Below are 12,347 nucleotides of genomic sequence, written 5' to 3'. Positions count from 1 at the left end.
TCCTTTATTGTCCCACATGGGGAAATTTCATTGGTGCAACGCAGGTAGATACAGAGGTAGATACAGAAGAACAGATCACTTATAGGAAGTCTGAAAAACACTTTCAGTAGAAGATCTCCTATAAATAAATAAAAACTCCCATAGACAAATAAATAAATACATAAATACCATTGCATGTGATCACGACAGTAATTGCACATGAATATGTGTCACGACGGCACATAGATTGCACATGAATTGCACATGAATTCCAACAGCAATTGCACATATGACAGAATTGCACATCAGTATTAGGTTAGGTCAGTATTGCGAGTGTTCAGGACTAACAGTGTTTGTTATAAAGTCTGACAGCAGCAGGAAGGAAAGACCTGTGAAACCTTTCCTTCACACAGCGAGGGTGGATCAGTCTCTCACTGAAGCTGCTCTCCAGAGCGGACAGAGTGTCCTGCAAGGGGTGAGACTCATGGTCCAGCATAGATGTGAATCTAGCCAGGACCCTCCTGTCCCCCACCTCCTGCACCGAGTCCAGAGCACAGCCCAGGACGGAGCTGGACTTCTTGATGACTCTGTCCAGCTTCCTCCTCTCCCTCTCTGTGATGCTGCTGCTCCAGCAGGCCACACCTACAGGAGCTGATGCCACCACAGAGTCGTAGAAGGTCTTCAGGAGTGGCCCTGTCACTCCAAAAGACCCGAGTCTCCTCAGGAGGTAGAGCCGACTCTGGCTCTTCCTGTACAGTGCGTCTGTGTTATGAGTCCAGTCCAGTTTGTGGTTCAGATGAACACCCAGGTACTTGTATGAGTCCACTCTCTCAATGTCCCGTCCCTGGATGTTCACTGGTGAGGGGGCAGTGGGGTGGCGTCTGCGGAAATCCACCACCATCTCCTTGGTCTTCCCCGCGTTGATGAGGAGGTGGTTCCGCCGACACCAGTCCACAAAGTCCTGCGCCAGTCCTCTGTACTCCGCATCATCGTCGTCCGTGATGAGTCCGATGATGGCAGAGTCATCAGAGAACTTCTGCAGGACACAGCTGTCCGTGTCGTGTCTGAAGTCTGCAGTGTAAAGGGTGAAGAGAATAGTAAACCGTTTTTGCAAATGAACTTCTTGCATTTATTCAAATGCAGGTGTCTTCTGCTCCAATAGCCTTAAAAGGTGACATATTATGCTTTTTTCAGGTTTCTTAGTATTGAAATAATATAACAGATGATCATTTTTACATTTTGTTCATTATAAATTACAATATTGATTTAAAACGGCGCGGCAACAGAAACAAGTCCATTGACGTCCTGTTAAAAACTGCAGAACTATTGACTTTAATTTAAACAGGAAAGTCCCACTGAGATTTAGACTCTTTCAGGTCCTGCTGCCCTCTTCATGGTGACTCGTCATTTACAGGTCTTTATTTTTGTATAACGTCTACATGACATTGTGAAACTCTACATGTATCATTTGAAGTTTTGAACTGTGTACAGGGGTGTGGGCGGGGATAGGGGATAGGTGAAAACAGGAATTTTCCGAGCACTCAAGCTTCAGTTACAGGACAATACAGAATGCTAAAATCAAAATACCACTTTAAGTGCAACAATGGAAACACCGTTGTTACAAGGTTAAGGGCTCATCAAAGGTTATTTTGAATAGAATGTCTCCTTCAAAGCGAGAGCACTCGCCTCTCTACAGATCTGACCTGTAACTTGACCTGGAGTCATCTCCTTGAATATAGAGAAGTCTCATGCCATGCATTTCAGGCCAAGCAACATCTCCATGGAAACAAGCAGGTGGCTGACACTCAAGCAGAAATGTTACATAAATGCATTTTGAATCACATGCTATTCTAATACAACAATGACACTCTCCAATAAGCCTCCTCTGTTTTCTCTCCCATCTCCACAGGACAAACGAGCCCAGAACCTTCACAAACGCTGACGTACATGCACCGCTCTGAATGTTTCCATAAACTGTGTACTTTCTGCATATCTCAGGCCTTAGATGTGCCGCTGAGTAACCATCACATATACTCTGGTCTTTCTAGTGCAATGAATTGGGTAAATATTTGCAAAGCCGCTCCACTCGACAATGTGATTTAATTGAATATGTCTTTTATGCGTCTTATCTTTGGATGCTGCATTACGTACACATTTGTAGAGGCAAACAGGAAGACTGATGATGCAGGGAGTGTGCAGACAAAAGGAGCCATGGCTTCAGACCCCAAATGAGCCAAAACAGGAGAAGCACCATCCACTATAAACAAGATTCTACCAAAGACCAAGATGACACAGCTCAAACTGTAAGTTCATAGAAAATGATTCATTTGTAGTCATCTGGACCCCATTTTGATCAAAACAAAACGTTTCATCCAAAAGTATTTCTCAATCTCTGAACCTTGTCTGAGAAATGCGATATTTTTCCTACTTTGGGCTGGGTGAGCCGTGTCCTACAGGAGGGGCTTCCTGATAATAGCCTGTTCCACTATTCAAGTTTCATCTTAAACTAATCTTCTTTGTTACCCTGACTGGTAGGCTCTCTTTTCAAACCAGTGGCCACAAGAAGAGGGTTATAGACTGTAGGCAGAAGCATGAGAAGGAGGCTAAAGATGATAATTTAATATTTTTCTCCGATGAAACACTCCTTACAGCAACTTAAACTGTAAAGTTATTTAGAGAAAAGCCAGCCAAAGTCTGGTCCCAGCCAATGGCATAATCTGTCCCCACAACAATCTCCTCATGTGAAACTAGGGTTACAAAGGGGGTGAGAAAATCCCAGTAGATTTCTGTAGAATATCCAATGGGAACTTTGACTTTATTTATTAAATAAAATTAATTCAACATGGTCAGATTTTTTGCTAAATGTCAGTCATTGACCTTTTTATATAACAATTTATGACTCAATTTAACAATCAAACATGTTTTTATGGGTTATATATCCCGGCACCCCACAGTGGTCTCAGTCCTAATCATTCTGCTCCTCTTTAGGGATTTAACTTGCTTCTATGATGTGTCCATTATATTTGACAGGTTGTTTATTTTGTTTGCTCAGATGTCAATGACCTTCCTCCGTTTGTAGATGTTTGAGGGAACAGCACCTGATATACCAGCACAAATATAACTCCAGATGACACGCGCTGTAAGTCTTTACCATACTAGTTTGTCTGGATGCCAAAAATGTCCTCGTCATTGCTTAGTGGTTACTGAGCAACTCTGTTGATGCTGTTACTTAAGCTGGGATTGTGAAGTCATAGCTATTAAAATGTATTTGCTTATTTTCAGGTTGTAAAGAGTGTGTACATCCCTCATTGTTTCAGTAACAAACGTTCAGAAGTGTTCATCCCTCGTCTATTCCTGTTAAACCCCAATAATCCCTTTGAAATGTTGCAACCCCGTGTGAAGCCTTTTCTTTCTTCCTCTATACATCACTATCAGGAGAAATGTTCTTCATATACAGATGAAAGTAAAACACAGTAAATATTGCGGTTTACATCGCCTTCAAACACACTCCTCAATAAACCATCTGAACATCAAAAAGTTCTCAACTTTAGAGCTACAATAAGTAAACACCAAAGCACTGAGGGAGACAGAAGCATCCAACAAATTAACTAAGAACAGCTTTCAGTAAATATGGAATATATTTGAGTGAAGTAAACCAGCTCTCCATGTGGCTTCTACAAGATGTCAGTAGTTTGATTATAATTTATATAAAGTAGCTTAAACTGCAAATGATGCAAAACATCATGCATGCACTGTATATGACAGTGAGAGCTGCTTTTTTGTCATTTTAAGTGGAATGAAATAAAGTTGATATCATACATAGTGCTTTGAATGAAATTAGAGAGATCTAGCCTATGTGTGGTTGTTGTGTCCGTGGGCAAGACACTTCGTGTATAGGTCTCGAAGGTCATCTTAAAAGTGAAAAGGCAATGGCCTTAAATACGGCTGTTGTATCACTTGGTGCCACTAAGGGGCCAAAGACGAAGATTTCAGTCTTGTCTGAGTTCAGCTGGAGACAGTTTTGCATCCACACACTGATCTGTTGGATGCAGTGAATCCACTGTGAATCTACTGGTCCATATTCACCTGCCGCCAGTGAAACATAGATCTGACTCGTCTGCATAATTGTGATAGGACAAATTATTGCAGTATTTGGACATAGCGATGTTAGCACAGTTTAATATAAAGTTCACATTGGCTTTTTTGTGTTCATGGTGATGTGCTGAACATGTGTCTTATCTACACAAATCGAATATATTATTTTATTTTATTCAAGGGGGCGTGATTTAAATATAATTGTGTTTGGGCCGTTGTTATGCATATTATATATAAAGATACACCCGTTTCTATACTCTGCACAAGGCTTCTTTGCCCCACATCCACAACATTGAAAAGGAGAAGAGTGCTCGCTGGTGGTGCAGTGGTTAAGACCGTTGCACTTGTACTGTATTGGTTATTGAAACTACTGCAGCTTTGATCCCATTGCCTTAATTTGACTAATGTTTCTACCCTCTGTCCCCTTTCATGCTACAACTGTTCTGTCAAATAAAACCTTCAAGCTAGAAACAAATCTGAATTAAAAAAAGAAAAGAAGATGATGTAAGAGTCCTCGACTCATTTTTTCCAATGTTGTCATTGTAAAACAGTTGCATATAAACAAATGCATATCATTGTTATTTTGTCAAGAATGTCAAAGAAGAAGTGCAATGTCAAGGAGGAAGGTTTTTTACACCATTCAATGTTGGGAAAAATGTCCTTTACTTCAGAATTGAAATGGATTGAGATTATTTGATGATCATTTGAGGCTAATCATAGCAACCCTTGAAAATAGTGAAATGCTCCATGTATGAACAAAAATATTAGTAGCTGGGAGTATTTAGAGTGTGAGTAATTTGACAAGGAGTCTCTATGGTATCATTCATCTTACCTTCACACACAGCTGGTTTAGATTCAGGTTCTGCAGAAAGACATGAAAGAGAATCATTTTAGCTGGTCAAAACAGGTAAAGCTGCAGTTGTATTAACTACTTAGTTAAACAAAGAGCACATGTTGGCTCCACACAGTCTGTACAATGTCTCAGAACTACATCACCAACTCTCTCCTTTCATGTCTGGAGACTGTTGTATAAATCCCTTTGCATTGATACAGGCACATCTCTGCTAGTTTGCTCTGCTCTGCCACTAATCATCAGTCTCTATAGTTAGTTCAGATCGTGAGCCTGGGCAGTACAGCACATGGAAGGAGCTGGGCATCTCCCAAAACGCTCTTCAGGGAGGAATTGTGGCTCCAAAATGGTCCCTGAGTTTTGTAACTTTGCCAGAAGGAGTCATTTTAAAGAGAATTTATGGTGCGTTTGAGGGGAGCAGGCATTTTCTTGTTTGGCTTTGATTAATGGTGCACAGTACTATTGAATGGTGACAGATCTAAACAATCTAAACAAGGAATAACTATACAAAGCTCCAGGTCACAGTTTTGAATTTAATCCTACAGTCTACTTTGAGACCTTGAGAATGACAAAGATAAAAATGGAAACATCTTGTTTTTCAAAAACAGTGTCGAAGTGACTACAATGAAACACTGACTTGTGAACAAATGTAAAAATATTCTATGTAAAGAGATTTAGATGAGGGTTGATTACATGGTAAGATTACAGAGCATTAGGGTTTAGGGACCACACATTAAGAGGTAAATGCTATGATAGGGTTATTCAGGAATTAGGTAGTGTTTATAAAGCACTAATTAATGCATACTAAAGATAATAGTTAAGGAAATAAAGTCAATAACATTCATATGATGCTAAAAAATATTTGGAGTATTGTATTGATGGGGAAAAAATAGTGCAGGTGAATAGTTGTTAAACATGCCCTTTACAATATGCCCTTGGCAAAATTCCAGAATGAGGGTGACTGAAGAAAAAGTGAAATTGACAGTTTATAAAGCTTTGAAGAGTCTAATACAGCCATGCAGACTAAAACATTAGCACTCCATAAACACAAATATTAAATTAAACAGAGTATGCCTATTAATACTAGTTAACCGTTAATATGTGGTACACAACTAAATTTAGGTTTAAGTTTCAATTACACCACCACTTCTAAACCTCAGGTCACTATAGGAGGACTCTGGTCCAGGTCTGGATCCAAATGCCGCAGCAGCAGCAGAATCAAAAACCTCTTCTGTGTTTATTTATTTCATATGGGACAGTGCACATTAAACAATCAATGTGTGTTAATCCAACATGTAAATGTGTTAGCCATGCAGGCTCATTTTCATTTGTAGTCCCCACTAAATAGGACATTTAACAGACATAAACCACTCACAATGAAGATCAGTGAAATACAATACATAAAATAATAGAATAGAACATGCTAAAAGCACACACAACATAAAATGAGAAAGACTTGAAAATAGACAAATCACAATCTCCCCAACAAGACAGAAAAAAAGACAGAAAAATAAAACCCAAAGGTTAGTTCACGTTATGTTCATATGTGTATACAACAGCTGTAAATCAGAGTGTTATTATTCTTATTATTAAGATAAGAGTTATCCGTTTTTATGATTACACTGTTCCTAATCTGTGTTGCCTCAGTGGAATAAAGGTGATTTTATCTAATGTCTGTCCAAAGGCCACAGTTTAACACTTCTACTAAAGCTATGAATCTATGTCATGTTCCTCAGTTCTGTGGGGACCAGATTCCAACTAAGTGTGGCATGAAAAAGCAGAATGTCCAAATGACGTTTTCCTGAACAGGATTTTGCAGTCTCTGCTCAATGCTCGAGTGTTTTTATTTAAGTTTAATTATATAAACTCGTTTAGTGGACAATGAAAGGCTTTGTAGATCAGAATTATGTCAGAATAGATCATTAGATTAGCGCCGTCTGGACGCCGTCTGGGTGCCGCCATACGACGTAATCCTTCTTCTGGTTGTTAGTTAAGATAGAGCTGCCGACCTCAAGGGAAAATAAGTTTTTCACAGGCTAAAAAGGTGTTTTCGGACCGCCCAGGGAATCGGTGAATTGTTTGGCACATATTTTACACTAATCAATCTGCTTTATAGCATAGCGGCAAGACTTTTCCCTCGCTCTCCATTTAAACCAACGGCGTTCCCATTGGACTGGAAGTGTAATTACAATGGAGTGGGCGGAGCGGAATAAGGTCAATAGTCTTTCTATGGGCAGCAGTGTCGCAGTGTTGTCCGAGTCTAGCTCGTCAGACTGTGTTGTTTGTGAGAGGAAATGGTGGTGTTTAGGTATCGTTTTGAGGCCTCTGTTGTGAAAATATTTCTAATGTGTTTGAAATTCACCAGATTAAATTACATTTTATTTCTCACTTTAATGTTTTTTAAACAATTGAGGGTCCATAATAACACCTAAATACTTGTATATTTCTACCATTTGTAGGGCTTGCCATAGCAGTTGGATCACTCTCCTTATTTGCAGACTTTGAAAAAACAAACATGATTTTGGTGACAGAGTTTTTAAACCAATCACTGACTGACAGCATTACAGATGATGGCTTCTCACCAGCTGCTGCTTTGTTTTTGCATGGATATAGACAATAGTCTCATCAGCATGTAAATGTTCCAGTAGAATGAGATTTCTGGGATGCAATGTAAATGGTGAAGAATTCAGATATGAAAGGATTTGTTCTGAGATACATTTTTCTACTTTTGATATTGCTGGGAACATACTTATAAGTCTATAATTGCTTATCTCCATTTGTTCAAAGGACTTAAAAATGGGCATGATCACAGCTATTGTCAATGCAGCGGGAAACATTCCTTCATTAACTAATAGATGGAATTAATGAGACTTAATTAATTTTTAAAAACACAGTATCGATATTATAATTGTCCTTTGCTTTTGATGATTTAATAGATATGATCGTTTCAATCTTTGACTCTGTCACTTTGCTAAATGTCAATATAGGGGCATGCATATTCAAAGGCACAACTTAAAACTTCATTGATCAAAATGATGTATATTTTGTATAGATGTGACAAAATAATGATTGAAGGCATTAGCGACCACACTTGCATCCTCACATACTTTGTCCTCTAATTTCAGTTTTATTGGTCTATTTCCTTGCATCCCATCACTTTGTTTGACTTTCTTCTTAGAGCAGTGAACAATATCTTAGGGTTAGAAGAGCCTGATCCCTTAGTTCCAGAACAGACCATACGTTCCCATTTACACAGGGCAAGTTCTGTCCATGGCCTGGCTTGCAATAGACTTTCCTTTACTTTGACAAGAAACCATTTACAATCATTTTGAGTTGTGTCATAAATAAACTGCTATTTTTGAAACAACTTTCAGCAATATGTTGTGTCCATGATTGTCTTTTCAAGTAAGGGTAATAGATTTTTAGGAATTTTAAGTTGAGTCAAGTAAGTTTTGTTGTTTTGTCTTGTTTTAGTTTGAAGTTTCCTTACAAAAAGAGATCATGTTAAGATCAGACAGTCCAGTGGCTAAATTAGAACTCTTTAACTCTTACTCTTATTGATTCGTTCTGGTCTGTTTGTAAAGAGTGTTTCAGACCATTTGGTGATGCTTGTTGGTCCCTCAATAATTTGTTAAATATTAAATTAACTATACATGCCTTTTAATTCTTTATTTTTAAATCCCCTTCTATTCATTATTTCCATCACACTGTTTGAGTAATTCAATTAATTTGCCATAAAAAAATACATTTAGCATTTGGAAGTCTATTTCCAGCAAAGTAAAAGACATTTTATAAATTTCCATTTACATAAAATAACACGCGCCCTCCACGACCCTCAGGTCTGTCCCTTCTGAATATGTTGTATCAATTTAAGTCTCTTCCTTTTCACATTCTTCTTTTACCTGGATACTATACATCACTGGCCTCTTAGCAGTCATTCTTTGAGCACGGTGGCAGAGTGGGTAGTTGAATGCAGCAGAATTATTGTCCGTGTGTGATGTCTCATTGTTAACCCTGCAACGAACTGGCCCCCGTCCAGGGTGTGCCCCGCCTAAGACACTGGGATAGGCCCCAGACACCCACTACCCATCTTCAAGTGGTAGAATATTAATGATCTGTTAAATAAATGCCTTCTTAATACCATTTTGGTGTCGATACAAATAACAAACATGCTTGTTGTCTATGTGGTTTGAATATTAAGAGTATGAATAACAGGTTTAACAGTGGGGGGCAGGTGCGATCATATGATGTTATGTGACAGAAGGTGGTGCAGGCAGCTGTGTGTAACCATTAACAAAATAGGCAAAAGTAGCATGTTTCGTGGCAGATGTTTCAAAATGGCTTCATTTGCATGTTTCCACCTTGGCTTCTGCTCCCATATTCATTAAGGCTCTGGGCAAAATTAACTTCAAGGGGATTTTGCAAAAGTGAAAAACACAAACTACAGAAGCGTAGTAGTTAGCATGCTCATTGTTTTTATTGTTTTTGTATTTTCATTCAAAGATTTGCTATTATATGAATATTTGTACATGACAGCAGTTACGTGTTTGGTGACCATGTTTAATTGTACTGTACCTAGAATTGTTATTAAGCTCAATAATACATTAATTTAGGTTTTTTTGTAAATTATTCCCCTGGAGAATTCTTATTTATAAACTTTGATTAAAAAAAATTCAATCAGAGGGTAAAAATGTAACAAATTCAGTATTCAGTTAATATTTACCAGTTGCATCGTCTCCATCTCCTATCCTCCACACCTTGACTGTCCGGTCCATGGAGCCTGTGGCCAGCCAGGGCTTTGTAGGAGACATGGCCACAGCTGTAACGTATCTAAACCAGAGGATGCATACAGAAGATAGCACAGATAACAACTTTAAAAACCCCTCAAAGATAAAGTCAGGACAGGAACTGTATCAAAAATCCTTTAAAGCACTTCAAAGCAAACTGCTGCCTGCCTGTGATGCCACTTCAGTCAGGCAGGGGTAAAAAAGCTGCGAAAACACCACTAGCGCTGTTAGAACGGAGCCACAGCGCTACGGGGGGAAAACTAATCAAGCAAAAATCACATGTTTTGATCTGATCAATGAGGTTTCTTAAATCACAGCCTGTGAGGAAGCAGTGGAGATTGCATAGCGACGGGAGACCAGGGCTTTTACCTGCCGTGCTGTTTCAGGGAGTGCAGTAGGGTTCCGAGGTTCTGGGAAGAACAAAGACACGGGACAGAAGCTATTTGTTATCACAGGGAAGGTTTGGTTAGGATATAAAATGATTACTTATCACACAGCTTACCGCGTCATATATGGAAACACTTTTGTCCACAGATCTAGAGAGAAAGAATGATTTAGTAACATGTGAGTTTTATAATAAGGTTATTATTGTCATGTCAAAAATCCCATCTATTAGAATTGTCCTGGCCTAGTTTTGTACCCGCATTCATACTTAGATAGTTGGTGAATATTTTATCCATGGAGGAGTAAGATTTTCTTTTACACATGTTAAAAAAAAATTACGTTATTCTTTGCCTGGAATGTTCAGTATGGTATAACTTGGCATATATTAATACAAACAGCTGTTCTTATTGCTCAAAAATAGATTCAAAAACATCCACAAATCTCAACAACTCTGGCATTAAACATATCCATTTCTACAGAGACATACTGTGGAACATTCAGGCAAAGCAATACAACCTCCATGAAGACAAGCAGAAAAGTTACAAAGTGCACCTTTATGTGTGATTGTTGTTGTTTTTTTCAACAGTCAGAATTAGCCTGAACAAGTCCACCACAGATATGTTCAATCTAAACTGTACTAAATAAACTACATTAAAAGGGGACATATGACAAATCAACTTAGATGAGCATTAAACCTTGCTAAAAGTGAGTTTCCTAATCATTGTTATTGTCCTGCTTGCATGATCAGAAAAGTTCTGCTTTCACCTACCCCCTATCCACATCCCTGTACTTGGCTATGATTATTTGAAAGTTTCAGACTCCAAGTGCTACATGTTGGGTTCTAAAATGTCACCAGGCCACTTTAAAATAAATAAAAACACGTAAATGACAATTCGCTGCTTGTTACGGTGAAATGTGACTCAGTTCTGCAGTTTTGAACAGGAAGTCAGTGCATCCGTTTTCTACTATTGAGCAATTTTATATTGCGGTTTACAATTAGCAAAATATAAAATTATAAACTACTTATGTTATGATTATCTCGAAAGTATGCCAGATGAAACAGAATGAACCAAAGCTTTACAATGAGAAATTAGCAATATTTTGTAGCAGTAACAGCAGGTAATGGAATGAGAAAGTACAATCTTTACCCAGATACAACGAGTGCTCCGTCTGAGGAGAAGGCACAGGACAGGACGGGGGCCGACTGGCTGGTGAGGACGTGGAGCAGTTTCATGAAGTGAACTGAGAGCAATGACAAAAACAAATACAGTGACATTAAAAGTGAATAAGACTTGGTAGAACAGAGGGTCAACAACAAACGTTTAGAATGCGTCTTTCTCACGCAGTTCACATCTGTGGTTCCTGCTGACAGCTGTCTGGACTCTTGAGCAAATGTTTAGTCACAGCAGAATAGGCTTATACTAGATACTAAACAAATAAACACTGCACTTACTCTGTACATAAAGAGGTATTTGTATAAGCCTTTTCAACACAAGCACGTTTCAGTGAGTAATTTAAAGTAATCAAACATTTAGTACTGCACAATAGATTGCAATAGAAAGCACAATTCAAGACGGCACAATTCAAATCCCAACGGCTGCAATTATTGAGTGTCTGCTTTTGTCATAAAGCAGACACTATATATTGTTGTATTTTAGGATTGTAGGATTTTTTTTCCACTTTTTAACACTTTCACTGATTTCAACAAGATTTACCTCTTTACGATCGCTTTCACCGTCTTAGGGGGGCTATTGCTTTTGACATTTTTAGATACCGTACTTTTTTTCAGTATTTGCAAAAGTAAATTGCTAATGCTAACGCTAATCACTAGCATTAGCGGCTCTACAGGGAGGAGGGGTTACAGCCAGGTCACCAAGTCCGTGTCTCTCCCCTTCTCCCTGCTCAGGTCTGCGTTCAGCCTGATCTTGCAATTTGTCAGGACAAACTACTATTTGAGTCGGAAACTATGCAATCATCAACTGTGAATTACTGAGTGTCGTTGGTATGCTGCAAAACGCAGCAGAAAACATGGACGGGCGGGAAGGCTGAATATTTTCACACGGGCAAATGCAGTTCTGTCCGTCCCCCACGGGCTATTGCAGTTCTGTCCGTCCCCCACGGCTATTGCAGATCTGTCGGCAAAGGCGGTTAGCGCTCTTGCCTCCTAAGAAGGAGATCATGGGTTCGATTCCCGGACTAGACCAACATCACATGATCTCTCTGGGTGGAGTCTGCATGTTCTCCCCGTGTTA

The 12,347-nt window shown here is 39.0% G+C and overlaps 1 protein-coding gene across 1 annotated transcript in view; it reads right to left on the bottom strand.

Annotated features, from left to right (window-relative positions):
• The window catches only part of LOC140359423 (WD repeat, SAM and U-box domain-containing protein 1-like), a 28,094-nt gene that overhangs the window by 12,619 nt on the left and 3,128 nt on the right, over positions 1 to 12,347 (bottom strand). Inside the window, exons 4-8 of the mRNA XM_072444349.1 lie at positions 11,244 to 11,337; positions 10,214 to 10,247; positions 10,081 to 10,121; positions 9,648 to 9,754; positions 4,907 to 4,936 (exon numbers count right to left, since the gene is read on the bottom strand). Of these exons, the coding sequence (XP_072300450.1) occupies positions 4,907 to 4,936; positions 9,648 to 9,754; positions 10,081 to 10,121; positions 10,214 to 10,247; positions 11,244 to 11,337 (306 nt within the window). The remainder of the gene's footprint in view (positions 1 to 4,906; positions 4,937 to 9,647; positions 9,755 to 10,080; positions 10,122 to 10,213; positions 10,248 to 11,243; positions 11,338 to 12,347) is intronic.

This window comes from Eucyclogobius newberryi, unplaced genomic scaffold (genome assembly GCF_026437365.1).
Source record: "Eucyclogobius newberryi isolate DKJ021-1_F unplaced genomic scaffold, fEucNew1.0.hap1 SCAF_14, whole genome shotgun sequence".
Lineage (NCBI taxonomy): Eukaryota > Metazoa > Chordata > Actinopteri > Gobiiformes > Gobiidae > Eucyclogobius > Eucyclogobius newberryi.
This window is presented reverse-complemented; position numbering and strand designations above follow the sequence as displayed.